Source organism: Oncorhynchus mykiss, chromosome 28 (genome assembly GCF_057628025.1).
Source record: "Oncorhynchus mykiss isolate SJ-2025 chromosome 28, ASM5762802v1, whole genome shotgun sequence".
NCBI lineage: Eukaryota > Metazoa > Chordata > Actinopteri > Salmoniformes > Salmonidae > Oncorhynchus > Oncorhynchus mykiss.
In genome coordinates this window covers 15,015,834-15,031,211 of record NC_143049.1, presented here as the reverse complement: position 1 = coordinate 15,031,211, position 15,378 = coordinate 15,015,834, and the positions used below count along the sequence as shown (strand labels likewise).

Sequence of the window (15,378 nt, the reverse complement as noted above, 5' to 3'; positions counted from 1 at the left end):
GTGTGATGGTGCAGACATTTAAAACCCCCAATGACGGCCTCGTGCTCAAGCACTGTGGTTGGCTAGATGCAACCATGACTGAGGAACCTGTGAACAGCAACAGGCATAATGTGTTATTATTGAGCCACAATTAGTGCACAACCTGAGACATCTTTTACATTAGAAGACATTTTGAGAAATGGAAGGATCCAATAAAACAATCTTTACCTTTTGCCAGCATTGCATGAGCCCTCATACTTTCCATGTGGTGCTCTGTCCCTGGGTACTGGTTAATATAGTCCAGCTATAGTTATGTAGAGTGTAGTTTAGTGGAATTACTGGTGGCTGGAGCAATACCTATTACAGATAGAAAGCATTACAACACTACACATAATGCTACAAACTAGTACAGTCTAAATATGCAGAAACATTTTTAGCCCTTAGCCTAATTAAAGGAAATATGACTAACAATGTGGTGTATTATATAGCCACGGCTTCAGTCTGTCAATTTTAAGCCACTTTGGGTCCCATCCGGATTGCCGGTGGTGCACACTTGGACTTACTACTCGCTCCTCTCCTTTTATCAACTCCTTCCCTCTGCTCTCCTCTCTCCTTTTCTCCTTCCATCTGCCCTCCTGGCTCTCGCCTTTCCTCTGTTCCACTCTGCTCTCCTCTCTCCTTTTCTCGTTCCATCTCCCCTCTTGGCTCTCTCCTCTGCTCTATTCTGTCCCTTATATGCCCCTACCTCACTCCCCGGATTATGCCTCTTCTCTGTCTAGTAAAGTAAGCCATACACTTGTTATAAAAACGATAGCTTAAGCTTTTAAAGAGTTAGCTAACTAAAGAAAGTTTAATTTAATTCAGGCTGATTTCACATTAGCTAGCTAAGTTAACATTAGCTGATGCTCTTGTCCCTGCTCCCTCTTTCTCTTTCACTGCTGTGGCTGGAAATATTTCAATAAACTCATCTGAGAAAGAAAAAATCTAATCGAAGACAGATAAATGTAACTATCTTGCTTGCACTTGATACAGTTCCAAATTAACTAGCTAGCTAACTTGCTAGACTAGTAACATTAGTTAACCATGTTTCTGTCATCAACATACTTGTGGATATTGGGTAGCTAATTGCCGTTACAATTGTGGCAGCAATATTATAGATCTAAATGATGTTAGTAGGTTATAGCTAGCTTATGTAGTTAACTAGTTGGCTAGGTAATGTTAGTCAAACAAACAAACTAACATGAACGTCTTCCTATCACCATAAAATACCGCCATGAATTAACATGGACTGTCATTGGAGAAAAGTTTTTTTTGTAAGGCGTCGAGCTGCTGAAGGGTTCACGTCACGTTCATTTCACGTGACACGTACACGTCATGTAGACGTAGTAAGGCGACATGTTAGTTAAACGCAGACGTCCATAGACATTAGTAAGGTGTTGGTATCGTGTCATATCAGTCAGATGTTCAATGGTAGGCGACAGCCACACGTTGGTACGGTTGCCTAAGCTTAATTCTGGCATGTATCACCCCCCATACAAGTGCATTCTGAAGTGATTCAAATCCAGAGTCTTTATCAAGCACTGGTCACTCGCACACTGGTCACTGGCGCACTGTGTTTCTTGAGTTGCAGGCTGCCTGCCACCACTCACAGAGCTAAATAACCTTCAGAACTGTGTTGAACCCAGACATATTATCTATTTACCAAGAAAAGCAAATGTGCTTTACATAACTTTATTGAAACTATGTTTGGTAGAAATAGGATGTTTATTTTTGTGCGGCGGCAATGATTCTGCTGTGGCACAGCGCCACACTTAAATGAATGCAGAGGAAACACTGGGTTGTACGGGCAAATTCTCTAAAACAACATTGGAGGCGGCATATGGTAGAGAAATTAACATTACATTTTCTGGCAACAGCTCTGGTGGACATTCATGCAGTCAGCATGCCAGTTGCACACTCCCTCAAAATTTGAGACATCTGCACATTTTTAGAGTGGCCAATTATTGTCCCCAAATTGCAATGGTGCAATGATTGTGCTGTTTAATCAACTTCTTGATTTGCCACACCAGTCAGGTGGATAAATTATCTTGCCAAATGAGAAATGCTCACTATTAGGGATGCAAACAAATTTGTGGACAAAATTTGAGAGAAAAATGATTTTGTGCGTATGGAACATTTCTGGGATCTTTACATGTTGCGTTAATATTTTTTTGCTTCCAGCATCTTCCCCTGGATGAATCTAAGGACCGTGCTACAAGCAAATTACTGGAGTAAAGATGCGTAACAAACCTTTAGTACTGCATTTCCCAGGAGCCAAATAAGATTTGACCACTTCCGGAAAGCTTCACGTGAACAAACGTCGCCAGTGGCGCGCCAAGAAGAAAAGTTGTGTAGAAGGCAGCTACCGTTAGTGGTCATTTCATATACTGGCTAAAATACTGTATATCACAATATTTTAATATGTTTGGACATTTTATGTCATACCCACTCATACAAAACGACATGTAACCATTTGCCAACATGCCTTTTCAAGGAAAGGTACGTTTCTCTAAGTCTATTCTGCTTGGTAGCTAACGTTAGCTAGCTAACTTAGACTGCTCTGAGTCTGGTTCAATTGTGCGACGACAACAACGTTCTAAGGATTTTCTCAGAGAGGGTTTTCCCCACGATTCATGTTTAGTGACTGGCATCATTATACTTTAGTAACTCACCAAAGTGAATGTTGATAGAATGCAGAGCCAAAATACGAAATAAACTAATTTTGAGCACGCCAGAATAACTTCGGTCCACGCGTTTTCTGGGATGCGAATGCATCTGGTAGTGCAGATCCGACGCTTGCACATGGACCAGAGTTATCTAGCTAACTAGCCAGCTATCTAGACAGTTTAAGTAAATATCAACTTTGCACTGTTTTACATATGAAGTCATTTATTTTTCAGCGCAAAAGATATTCCAAGGACATACAGTGTATGTTATTTCCTGATGTCAAAGTTGGTGTCAGAAAAGTGGGACGAGGGCCTTCAATCACTGACAGTTCTGCTACCAAGTCCTGGGAGAGTTGTGGAGACAGCTTTTTGGACACTCCTGTGATAAAGGTGGGTAATGTACACAGACTATATGATCTAGAAGCAGTCTGAGCTACTGTACTTCATGTTGTCATTCCAATTCATCTCCATGATGCCGAGTTTCTCATATTGCTTCAAACATATCATTGTGGATTTATTTTAGAACCTAAGTTCATCTGGGAACAAATGGCGAGCTGTACGACGACTGGCACAGTCACCGGCACAAGGTATTGTAAACAATAGTTGAATAGTCAACAATACGGTTGGACGATATTATTATTCTTGGTCTATCGCCGATTGACAGCCATCTTCGATGGTGACTACATCGGGACGATCGTTTATACTATTTTAAGTTGACTGGCTTCCCTATCTGCTATAGCCTATTTCAATAAATATGTACAGAACGACACAGAGGAATGGAGGCTCAAAGGTTTAAGGGTTTTTCTTTATTTTTACTATTTTATACATTGCAGAATAATAGTTGACAACAAAACTATGAAATAACACATGGAATCATGTAGTAACCTTTTTTTTTTTTTTTTAACAAATCAAAATATGTTTTATATTTGAAATTCTTCAAAGTAACCACCCTGCCTTGATGACAGCTTTGCACACTCTTGGCATTCTCTGAACCTGCTGTTCCCAAATATGCTGAGCACTTGTTGGCTGATTTTCCTTTACTCCAACTCATCCCAAACCATCTTAATTGGGTTGAGTTTGGGTGATGGTGGAGGCCAGGTCATCTGATGCTGCACTCCATCACTCTCTATAAACTGCGTGTACAAAAAATGTCCATGTCATTGACTGACCAGGTGAATTTAGGTGATCACTATGATCCCTTATTGTTTTCACTTGTTAAATCCACTTCAATCAGTGTAGCTGAAGTGGTGGAGACAGGTTAAAGAAGGATATTTAGGCCTTGAGACAATTTAGACATGGATTGTCTATGCGCCATTTAGAGGGTGAATGGGCAAGACAAAATATTTAAGTGCCTTTGAACGGGGTATGGTAGTAGGTGCAGGGGCACCGGTTTGTGTCAAGAACAGCAACGCTGCTGGGTTTTTCATGGTCAACAGTTTCCCGTGTATCATGAATGGTCCACTACCCGAAGGACATCCAGCCAACTTGACACAACTGTGAGAAGCATTGGAGTCAACATCTCAAAGTTTGAATATCCTAAAAACACAAGGTAGCCAAACTAAAGATTAGCATGAGCAAACAATATCAATAGCCTATTGAAAAATCGAATGACAAGTTTAATCAATTTAAGTTTATTAAGAAGGAAATGATCCATGCAGGGAGGAAAAATTCCTCCATGCCAGGTTGAAAACCAAATGGCCAAATCCTCCTACAAAACCTATCATAAAAGCTTTAAGACAAGGTAAAGTAATGAACAGTAGCCTATTTCCCAAATATTGTAATAGCTTAAGGTGTCCAAAAGTTGCCACTTTCAAAAAGAACAAGAATGAAAGTTTGATTCTATAGGCATAGGCTTTTCTCAATCACAGTTTTATGAGAGATCCAGAGATTAAACAATGTTAAGAGAGGCGGATTACTCAAATAAAGCAAAAATTATCCAGTTCTGAAGACGATAGACTTTTAGCTTTTATCCAGCCCATGATTTATAACATTGCCTAACTCACTACGGCAAGGCAATGCGTTCATCATTGGAGACGGACAAACCTGTTTCATGCTGAACCTCCACCAGAAAGGAATATTAGAAAATATTTCCCTGCCTCACCAGAAGGGAATATTATAAAATATTTCCCTGCTTCACCAGAAGGGAATATTATAAAATATTTCCCTGCTTCACCAGAAGGGAATATTAGAAAATATTTCCCTGCCTCACCAGAAGGAAATATTAGAAAAGATTTCCCTGCCTCACAAGAAGGGAATATTAGAAAAGATTTCCCTGCCTCACCAGAAGGGAATATTAGAAAAGATTTGCCTGCACTTAGCCTCTGTCCAGGGTTTCAACAACATTCTCTTCTGTCATGATTCGTCTAGTTGTAGAATGCAATTTCATACTATAGCCCAACAGTGGTTAAGCTGAGTTTTAAAATAACAAAAATATTTGGTTGGCCAATAGGGGGCGATACCATTGCATATCAATGTTTTATGAGTACCTAATCACAATAGGACAACAATGCTTCATGATGTTTACTTGTCATTTGTGTCTGTGTCTAGTGATAACTAACTTGTCAAATACGTTTTACTATACTGACTTAAAATATGTATTGGAAGGTTCTATAAGTGCCTGATGCAAATCCATTGACAATCCATTATTACTGAAAATGCTTTATTATTATCCATGAACATCCATTAAAACTTTGTATCGCATCCAGTGCAGTGCAGTGGTCTGCAGTGTGATGAGGACCCAGTGCACATCGCCTGGAGCTCCAGTGAGAGTGAGTCTTCTGACAGTGAGCCCCAAGGCCAGCAGCCTCCTCCAACTCCCCCCAGCAGCATTGTGGCTCAGGTGCACCGCGGGCCCGGGAGACAAGGAGCCTCCATCCAGTCCTACAGCCGAGCCCAGCGCATGCTCAGCACTGAAACAGGTACTTGAAACGGGTGCAATGTTTAGTGCTCTGTTTGCATTCAGCTTGCATTGTATGACACAATCTGGTTGGTATTTTGATTTCAATATGTATTTGTCTTTAAATGGCTTTCAGAGAATATACATCAATGCCTCCGAAAAGGTTGTAATTAAGAATTGAATATACTGTTGGGATGGGGGAAAAATCGATTTAGTAGAGTATTGCAATATTATTTTTGCAGATTTTATATCCATACTGTGATACTTTTTTTCCTGGGTAGTTAATGCCTGTACCTGCACCAAAAATGTTTTTTTTTTGTGACCAACTTTTATTTAGTTTGTCATCTTTTCAGAAGGGTGGTACAGGTATAACATCCAAAGTAATATTCATTCAGATATATTCATATATTTTTGCATTTTGATATTTTCTTGTACCTGTGTGCTGCCACAAACAAAACAGAAATATGAGAAATGCAAATAAAGAACAGTATCAACAGTTTTGTATTATTTTGTATGCAAGGAAAATAAACAAAGGCTCCCCCCCCCCCAATAATGACCAGAGGACCCTCAAAAAGCATTTAACTGCATGGCACTCCCGCATCATGTGAAGGAATGTGCCTACCTGATTTAGCGAACAGAGTGAACATAAGGGGACAATTTCATTTATACATCTTTATTGTGTGTTAGTCATAGCTGACCTAAATTGGAGATAAAGAAAAAAAGAGTTACCTTGTAATATAAATGCTTCTTTCAGATCTTGGAATGTCTTCAAACCATTACTATCCAAGATATCGGCAAGGGTTCGGATACCTCATTTGGCCATTGGGGCGATATGAAAGGCCGTCCTTCTGATTGCAATGTGTTATTGTTAAATATAGAAGTCATGGCATACCATTTTTCTTCCTAGTTGCATAGTTTTTAAATTTTGCGCCAAATAGAAATAGTGTGAGAAATTATAGGGCCAAAGCGTAAAGATTTTAAATGCAATCGCATGTTAAACTTTGGTGACCACGATTTAAAAAGGAGCAATTTTTTTATTTTCAATCTCAACTTGTAAAGCGTGCCTCCCATTCGCCATTCGGATGCATAGGCTATAGCCAGCCTACCGTTGACTATCAACGCGTCACCCACCACTTTACAACTTGAGCTTGAGGCAGCATAATTGTTTGAAACCTGAACCTTTTACTTTAAATCCAATAATGAGGCATTTCTTACCTTGTTTCAAAGTAGCCTTTCGAAAATCTATCCATAGAAACGTGGAGGCAACATCCTCATGCCATTAAACAGCATTTCTCTCCTGTTTTATATTAGTTTTCCAATCAACTTCAGTTCGTTCTCCAGAAGCCAAAGGCACAATCCTAGTCTTATTAGCAACCCATGCTAGTTGTTGCTATTAGATTCCCACTCTTTCTAAGTTTCTAACAGAGATTTTCATCTGTCACATATGGAACCCCTCGCATTAGGTGCGCAGTTTAGAACTGTGTTTTCCGCGAATTGCATTTTGGCAAATGTTTACAAATTACGTTTTATTAGCTGCTTCAATACAGGAGTTACATGATCAATAATGGGCTATAGCCTTTGTGGCGCAGCGGTCTAAGGCACTGCATCTCCTTGCAAGAGGCGTTACTATAGTCCCTGGTTCGATTCCAGGCTATTTCACATCCGGCCGTTATTGGGAGTTCCAAAGGGCTGCGCACAATTGGCCCAACGTCGTCCGGGTTTGGCCTGGGTAGGTCGTCATTGTAAATAATAGATTTTTCTTAACTGACTTGCCTAGTTAAATAATAAATTGTATTTCCTGTTGGTCACGTCATTTTACTGGTACAATTTTTTTTTTTTACCCTTTGTTGACCAGTTAACGAGGGTCAGTTAGTCGGCAGCAAAATTGACCGAAATGTGCATCCCTATCTCATACCTTTCCATATACATTTTGAAAACGCACTGTGGATTTTATCCAACGAGCCGGAAGGGTGAGACATGGGAACTATTGAGCTCAGAAAATTAAACCGAGGCAATATATTCATTTTCACAATAGAAATTCTTCTGGTTAGAGCGACTGGGATGTTATTCCATCTACTGAGGTCTGATTGAATTTATTTGAGTAGGTTACAGTAATTTCTGTTAGTGCATTCAATATATTATTACAGTGTTAGTATTGTCCTTGTACGAGTGGACAAGTTGTTTGCGGAGCGCATAACCTAGGCTATACATTTGAGAAAAGTTTTGGTTTATTTCATTCCATTTACTAATTTTCAATTTATTCATTGTCAATTTGTTTGGAGCGCTCTTGTCAATCTTGAGTAAGGACACACACCTGATTACGCATAGAAGTAGGCTACCTGGCCTGTGTGCAAATGTAGGCCTATAAATGTGCTGATTTGGGGATCTGATACTATTTCTGATTGTCTTAACTCACCATCACTGTTAAGCTTCTCAGATAAAACATTTCTTTGCCTCAAACAGCAAGAGTAAGTCTTTTTACATCCTTGAGAACAATAAGTTCCTAAACGTAGCCTATTTGAAAAATCTTTCGATAACTACTCAGCGTGAAAGGGTAAAAAATGTCATGCTCTGATCCGGTGGAAACGTCATAAAATAGTTCTACCTGATTACTTCTTATCCCTTGCACAAATAGCCTACAACTCTGTCTGTCCGGAGATCACTGGCTCATGAAACTGAGGGTCCAAAATATTTTATACAATGTTGTACTTTTGCTAGCACAGCCTTTGGGCTAGACCAAGTTAATAGTTGATACAATGTTTCAAGTTCCTTGCATATAGGCCATGTGTAGCCAATGTGATTCATAAGCTATTTATTTTTATCAGGATATGTTTTACCTGTGGGCTGCAATGTTTTTATTTGTTGGCTTTATGTAGGCAATTTTTACATATTGGCAATAGAAGTTACTTTTAGATGTATTATTTTAATTTACAGTGCATTCGGAAAGTATTCAGACCCCTTCCCCTTTTCCACATTTTGTTACGTCACAGCCTTATTCTGAAATTGATTTAAATGACATTTTCCCTCATCAATCTACACACAATACCCCATAATGACAAAGCGAAAACAGGTTTTTAGAAATGTTTGCAAAAAATGAAATACCTTATTCACGTATGTATTCAGACTCTGGTATGAGACTCGAAATTGAGCTCAGGTGCATCCTGTTTACATTGATTCTACAATTTGATTGGTGTCCATCTGCGAGAAATTAAATTGATTGGATATGATTTGGAAAGGCACACACCTGCCTATATAAGATCCCACAGTTGACAGTGCATGAATGAATGAAGGGGTGCCAATAATTGTGGCACAAATACACTGCTCAAAAAAATAAACGGAACACTAAAATAACACATCCTAGATCTGAATGAATTAAATATTCTTATTAAATACTTTTTTCTTTACATAGTTGAATGTGCTGACAACAAAATCACACAAAAATGATCAATGGAAATCAAATTTATCAACCCATGGAGGTCTGGATTGGAGTCACACTCAAAATCAAAGTGCAAAACCACACTACAGGCTGATCCAATTTTGATGTAATGTCCTTAAAACAAGTCAAAATGAGGCTCAGTAGTGTGTGTGGCCTCCACGTGCCTGTATGACCTCCCTACAATGCCTGGGCATGCTCCTGATGAGGTGGCGGATGGTCTCTTGAGGGATCTCCTCCCAGACCTGGACTAAAGCATCCGCCAACTCCTGGACAGTCTGTGGTGGATGGAGCGAGACATGATGTCCCAGATGTGCTCAATTGGATTCAGGTCTGGGGAATGGGCGGGCCAGTCCATAGCATCAATGCCTTCCTCTTGCAGGAACTGCTGACACACTCCAGCCACATGAGGTCTAGCATTGTCTTGCAGTAGGAGGAACCCAGGGCCTACCACACCAGCATATGGTCTCACAAGGGGTCTGAGGATCTCATCTCGGTACCTAATGGCAGTCAGGCTACCTCTGGTGAGCACATGGAGGGCTGTGCGGCCCCCCCAAAGAAATGCCACCCTACACCATGACTGACCCACCGCCAAACTGGTCATGCTGGAGGATGTTGCAGGCAGCAGAACGTTCTCCATGGCGTCTCCAGACTGTCATGTCTGTCACATTTGCACAGTGTGATCCTGCTTTCATCTGTGAAGAGCACAGGGCGCCAGTGGCGAATTTGCCAATCTTGGTGTTCTCTGGCAAATGCCAAACGTCCTGCACTGTGTTGGGCTGTAAGCACAACCCCCACCTGTGGACGTCGGACCCTCATACCACCCTCATGGAGTCTGTTTCTGACCATTTGAGCAGACACATGCACATTTGTGGCCTGCTGGAGGTCATTTTGCAGGGCTTTGGCAGTGCTCCTCCTTGCACAAAGGTGGAGGTAGCGGTCCTGCTGCTGGGTTGTTGCCCTCCTACGGCCTCCTCCACATCTCCTGATGTACTGGCCTGTCTCCTGGTAGCGCCTCCATGCTCTGGACACTACGCTGACAGACACAGCAAACCTTCTTGCCACATCTCGCATTGATGTGCCATCCTGGATGAGCTGCACTACCTGAGCCACTTGTGTGGGTTGTAGACTCCGTCTCATGCTACCACTAGAGTGAAGGCACCGCAAGCATTCAAAAGTGACCAAAACATCAGCTAGGAAGCATAGGAACTGAGAAGTGGTCTGTGATCCCCACCTGCAGAACCACTCCTTTATTGGGGGTGTCTTGCTAAATGCCTATAATTTCCACCTGTTGTCTATTCCATTTGCACAACAGCATGTGAAATTTATTGTCAATCAGTGTTGCTTCCTAAGTGGACAGTTTGATTTCACAGAAGTGTGATTGACTTGGAGTTACATTGTGTTGTTTAAGTGTTCCCTTTATTTTTTTTAAGTAGTGTATATTAGAGAAAAATATTTGTTTTATGATGAATGTATTTTTTTATTTAAATTATTTTACTTCAAAGGTTTGATTTTTGTGAATATTTTGAATGAAAGACTAAGAGGATAAACAGCAAAGGCATTTTTTTTCACTGCCCATTTTGCTCATATTTACTAATGGTGCCAATATTGCAAATAAGGCATTTCTGTTTTTTGTTTTTAATACATTTTTCAAAATTTCTTAACATGTTTTCGGTTTTTCATTATGGGGTGTTGTGTGTAGATTGAGGATTTTTAAAATGTAATCCATTTTAGAATAAAAATTTTAGAAAAAACTAAATGTGGAAAAGGGGAAGTGGTCTGAATAATTTCAGAATGCACTATATATGGAAAAATACACGTAGAAATGTTGGCCAATTGACTGGTCGAAAGAACAGATGACTCTCGGTCGACCAAAATTGTTTTTAGTCGGGGACAGCCCTAGATTCCATAAGTACAAGTGTGGTTCTCTGTCAGGCTCTTGAGTGGGAGGGAGTAGGGTTAGATTTATTTTTAAACTTGAGATGGAGCTGAATTTGTCTATGATCGTCAAAGCGTTTGGGAGAGATTGAGATACATTGTCTAGATAAAGTAAGATGTCGTCTGCGCATAATGAGATGACGTGATCTGTAAACCTGAAAGATATTGGTGTAATTTGCCTGGGAAAGGGGCTCCATAGACAATAGAAATAGTGCAGGTGAGATGGGATCACCTTTCCTGCTACTTCCATTTATTCTGAACAGGATGGTTGAGGGATTAACCTTTTAGTATTTTAATCATATTATTGAATTTGGAGCTAAGTCCCATATGTTCTGAAACCGACCAAAGATATGACCATTCTTGCCTATCAAAAGCTTGTTCTGTGTCCAGAGAGAGAACTGCTCAAAGAGCTTTGGTTTCTGATGAAGCATGTTAGATATGTAATAGATGACGGAGGTTATCTGAGGAGAATTGATATTGAACAAACCCACAATGGTTTGTATATACCATTTTGGTTAAGTAAGTTTCGAGATGGGATGACAGAATTTTAGAACATCTTTTTTTGAGTAATAGTGGACCTAATTGGTTCCAAAATGTTAAATGGACCTCAGGAGGAATTCCTTTCCAAACAGGTGATTTGCCTTTTCATGTTATCCAATGCCCTTTTGTGTTCAAGTTGAGAGAAGAATAGTTCTTATCTTTTAAACAGGACTCAATCTGGCTTGGTGTGGATTTACAATCAGGTGTATAATTCTTTATAGAAACCGGAGAATCTTTGGTTGATTTAAATTGGGTTCTGATAGTAATTCACCTGATAGTAATTCACCTGATTTTAGATTCAATGGTTGCAATATCTGCTAATTGATCATTACTCCCTAGCCAGTAAAAGAATGGGATGTGTACCATGGGAGTATTGGAGAGCCGATAATATACACCAACACTAGACTACTGTCAATAAAATTAGCAGTAAACATGTACAAGTTAAACTTCTAAACAGATATTTGTATTATTGTGTAAGTGTTTATTCCTTTCTTTGATTTGCACAACGTGCTCCCACAGTGCTTATAAGCTCGAACAAAAAGTAAATGTGTCCTATGAAAAGAATAACCCACATTTGTATATGCTAAAAATGACAAAATAAATAAAGCAAACAAAATAAGAATTAACCAAATAAATTACAGTGCAAATAAGTTTAAGGCACACAACATAACAAAATAACCCAAGTTCTCCTGACCGAAGTTCATAGAAATGACTACTCATAAAGGTCAAAACTCTAGTATTTCTCATCCTATAGCTTGTTCTCCGTCTTCTTCTTTACTGTTTTAAATGGTGAGCCAACATGTTTTGGACACTTATCTCAAACTTGTTTCTCATGGCTCTCTTTTCACTCTTCAGCAGACATTGAGAAATGTGTTTGGAACATTAAATCTCAGTAAATTCGCAGTATCGAATCGCAAATCATATTGTATCGATACCTAACTATCGTGATATCATATTGTGATGTCCCCATCAATTAACAACCCTAATATTTTGTGTATGTTCATTATGTTATCAGCCACATACAGTGGGGCAAAAATCTATTTAGTCAGCCACCAATTGTGCAAGTTCTCCCACTTAAAACGATGAGAGAGGCCTGTAATTTTCATCATAGGTACACTTCCACTATGACAGACAAAATGAGAGAAAAAATCCAGAAAATCACATTGTAGGATTTTTAAGAATTTATTTGCAAATTATGGTGTAAAATAAGTATTTGGTCAATAACAAAAGTTTATCTCAATACTTTGTTATATACCCTTTGTTGGCAATGACAGAAGCCAAACGTTTTCTGTAAGTCTTCACAAGGTTTTCACACACTGTTGCTGGTATTTTGGCCCATTCCTCCATGCATATCTCCTCTAGAGCAGTGATGTTTTGGGGCTGTTGCTGGGCAACACGGACTTTCAACTCCCTCCAAAGATTTTCTATGGGGTTGAGATCTGGAGACTGGCTAGGCCACTCCGGGACCTTGAAATGCTTCTTACGAAGCCACTCCTTCGTTGCCCGGGCGGTGTGTTTGGGATCATTGTCATGCTGAAAGACCCAGCCACGTTTCATCTTCAATGCCCTTGCTGATGGAAGAAGGTTTTCACTCAAAATCTCTCATGATACATGGCCCCATTCATTCTTTCCTTTACACGGATCAGTCGTCCTGGTCCCTTTGCAGAAAAACAGCCCCAAAGCATGATGTTTCCACCCCCATGCTTCACAGTAGGTATGGTGTTCTTTGGATGCAACTCAGCATTCTTTGTCCTCCAAACACGACGAGTTGAGTTTTTACCAAAAAGTTATATTTTGGTTTCATCTGACCATATGACATTCTCCCAATCTTCTTCTGGATCATCCAAATGCTCTCTGGCAAACTTCAGACGGACCTGAACATGTACTGGCTTAAGCAGGGGGACACGTCTGGCACTGCAGGATTTGAGTCCCTGGCGGCGTAGTGTGTTACTGATGGTAGGCTTTGTTACTTTGGTCCCAGCTCTCTGCAGGTCATTCACTAGGTCCCCCCGTGTGGTTCTGGGATTTTTGCTAACCGTTCTTGTGATAATTTTGACCCCACGGGGTGAGATCTTGCGTGGAGCTCCAGATCGAGGGAGATTATCAGTGGTCTTGTATGTCTTCCATTTCCTAATAATTGCGCCCACAGTTGATTTCTTCAAACCAAGATGGTTACCTATTGCAGATTCAGACTTCCCAGCCTGGTGCAGGTCTACAATTTTGATTCTGGTGTCCTTTGACAGCTCTTTGGTCTTGGCCATAGTGGAGTTTGGAGTGTGACTGTTTGAGGTTGTGGACAGGTATCTTTTATACTGATAACAAGTTCAAACAGGTGCCATTAATATAGGTAACGAGTGGAGGACAGAGGAGCCTCTTAAAGAAGAGAGCCAGAAATCTTGTTTGTTTGTAGGTGACCAAATCCTTATTTTCCACCATAATTTGAAAATAAATTCATAAAAAATCCTACAATTTGATTTTTCTGGATTTTTTTTCTCGTTTTGTCTGTCATGGTTGAAGTGTACCTATGATGGAAATTACAGGCCTCTCTCATATTTTTAAGTGGGAGAACTTGCACAATTGGTGGCTGACTAAATACTTTTTTACCCTACTGTATGGTAAAAATCACTGTCCAGTGTTTCCAGATTTCTTTCCAAAAAATTGTAATTATATATGTTAAAAAGCAGCTTTTCTGTGGTTGAATGGTGTGGTCCCAACCCAACAACAGAATGTTGTCGGCGTATACTGGTAATTACAAATATTAATGTGAGAAGACCACTGATTTGCCAGCTAAGCCTCAGGAGGCTGACATGTTCTATGAGGAAATGGCAAGCATTTTTGAAGCAGCCTGTTTGAGATACAAGTTTTAAGTTTTTTAAATGTAAAAAAAAAAAAAGTATCTCCAAATTATGCTTAAACCACGTACGAACGAGTATAGGGAATAGTCAACTACATCATTTGGGTATCAGTTAACAGAATAGGAACTTTTATAGAGTGAGATTTTCAGTGGACACTTGTTTAAAAAAAATATATATATTTATTTTTAGATGAGCTTCCGACGATAGACACGGATAGCGATGTGGATGAGGCTGAAGATGATCAGGGAAAGAAGGAGGATGGTGTGGGGGAGATCTCTGACTGTGAGTCGGAGCCCTGCGCTCGGGAACCGAAAGAATCATCACCTAAACCTACAACTGTGAGTAAATGAGAGGTTTACTCACACTTTACCAATACTACAAAAAACTATATAAAATACTGTATGTGTAATCACACCTAGAAATACTAAACAAAAATTATAATCTTTATTGAAATAAATAGAAACTCAGACATTTCACATTGTTTAAGACAAATATACTATTGCTAAAATACTGGACACAAACAATACTTTACATCTACAAAAATGTACAGAGGCACATTAACAGCTATGGCATTATGAGTTTCAGCCATGTTCAATGACACTAGGTGGTGCTATGCACCTTACAGTGCATTGTTTTGTTCCCTCTTCCTTTATATGACAGTGCTGTGTTTACAATTGTCTACCCCCAGTTTAATCTAACCTCCCTTCACTCAGTATGAGCGTAAAGGTAAATATGTGCACGTGTATAGCAACATGTCAATAGCGGCATGGTGGTTTTCCCGTACCACCTGTCAGTCAGTATGTCCGCAGGGCCACATGGTTTGCCCATTAGGCTACTGCCCTTCCCACTCAACTCATGACGCATGTAAACACAACACTGTGTAATATACATTTAAGGAAACATGACTTCACATATATACATTTGAATGCAACATGACTATTTTATAGCACTAATCTGAACATCAACAAGGTCTAGTTAGTTATATTTTTATGATATACCTTTTTAGATATTCTACCACTAGGTGGAGTATTC

General features: G+C 39.7%; 1 protein-coding gene across 3 annotated transcripts in view; it reads left to right on the top strand.

Moving 5' to 3' along the window:
• The first annotated feature begins 2,299 nt into the window (after positions 1-2,299).
• Positions 2,300-15,378, top strand: part of spidr (scaffold protein involved in DNA repair) — an 85,515-nt gene continuing 72,436 nt past the window's right edge. Inside the window, exons 1-5 of one of the 3 annotated variants that reach the window (XM_021589233.3) lie at positions 2,300-2,517; positions 2,919-3,074; positions 3,208-3,271; positions 5,390-5,602; positions 14,536-14,684. In XM_021589233.3, coding sequence (XP_021444908.3) covers positions 2,500-2,517; positions 2,919-3,074; positions 3,208-3,271; positions 5,390-5,602; positions 14,536-14,684 — 600 coding nt within the window. In that variant the 5' untranslated portion in view covers positions 2,300-2,499. The remainder of the gene's footprint in view (positions 2,518-2,918; positions 3,075-3,207; positions 3,272-5,389; positions 5,603-14,535; positions 14,685-15,378) is intronic. The other 2 variants (XM_090225461.1, XM_036966699.2) reach the window with 2 other exon arrangements.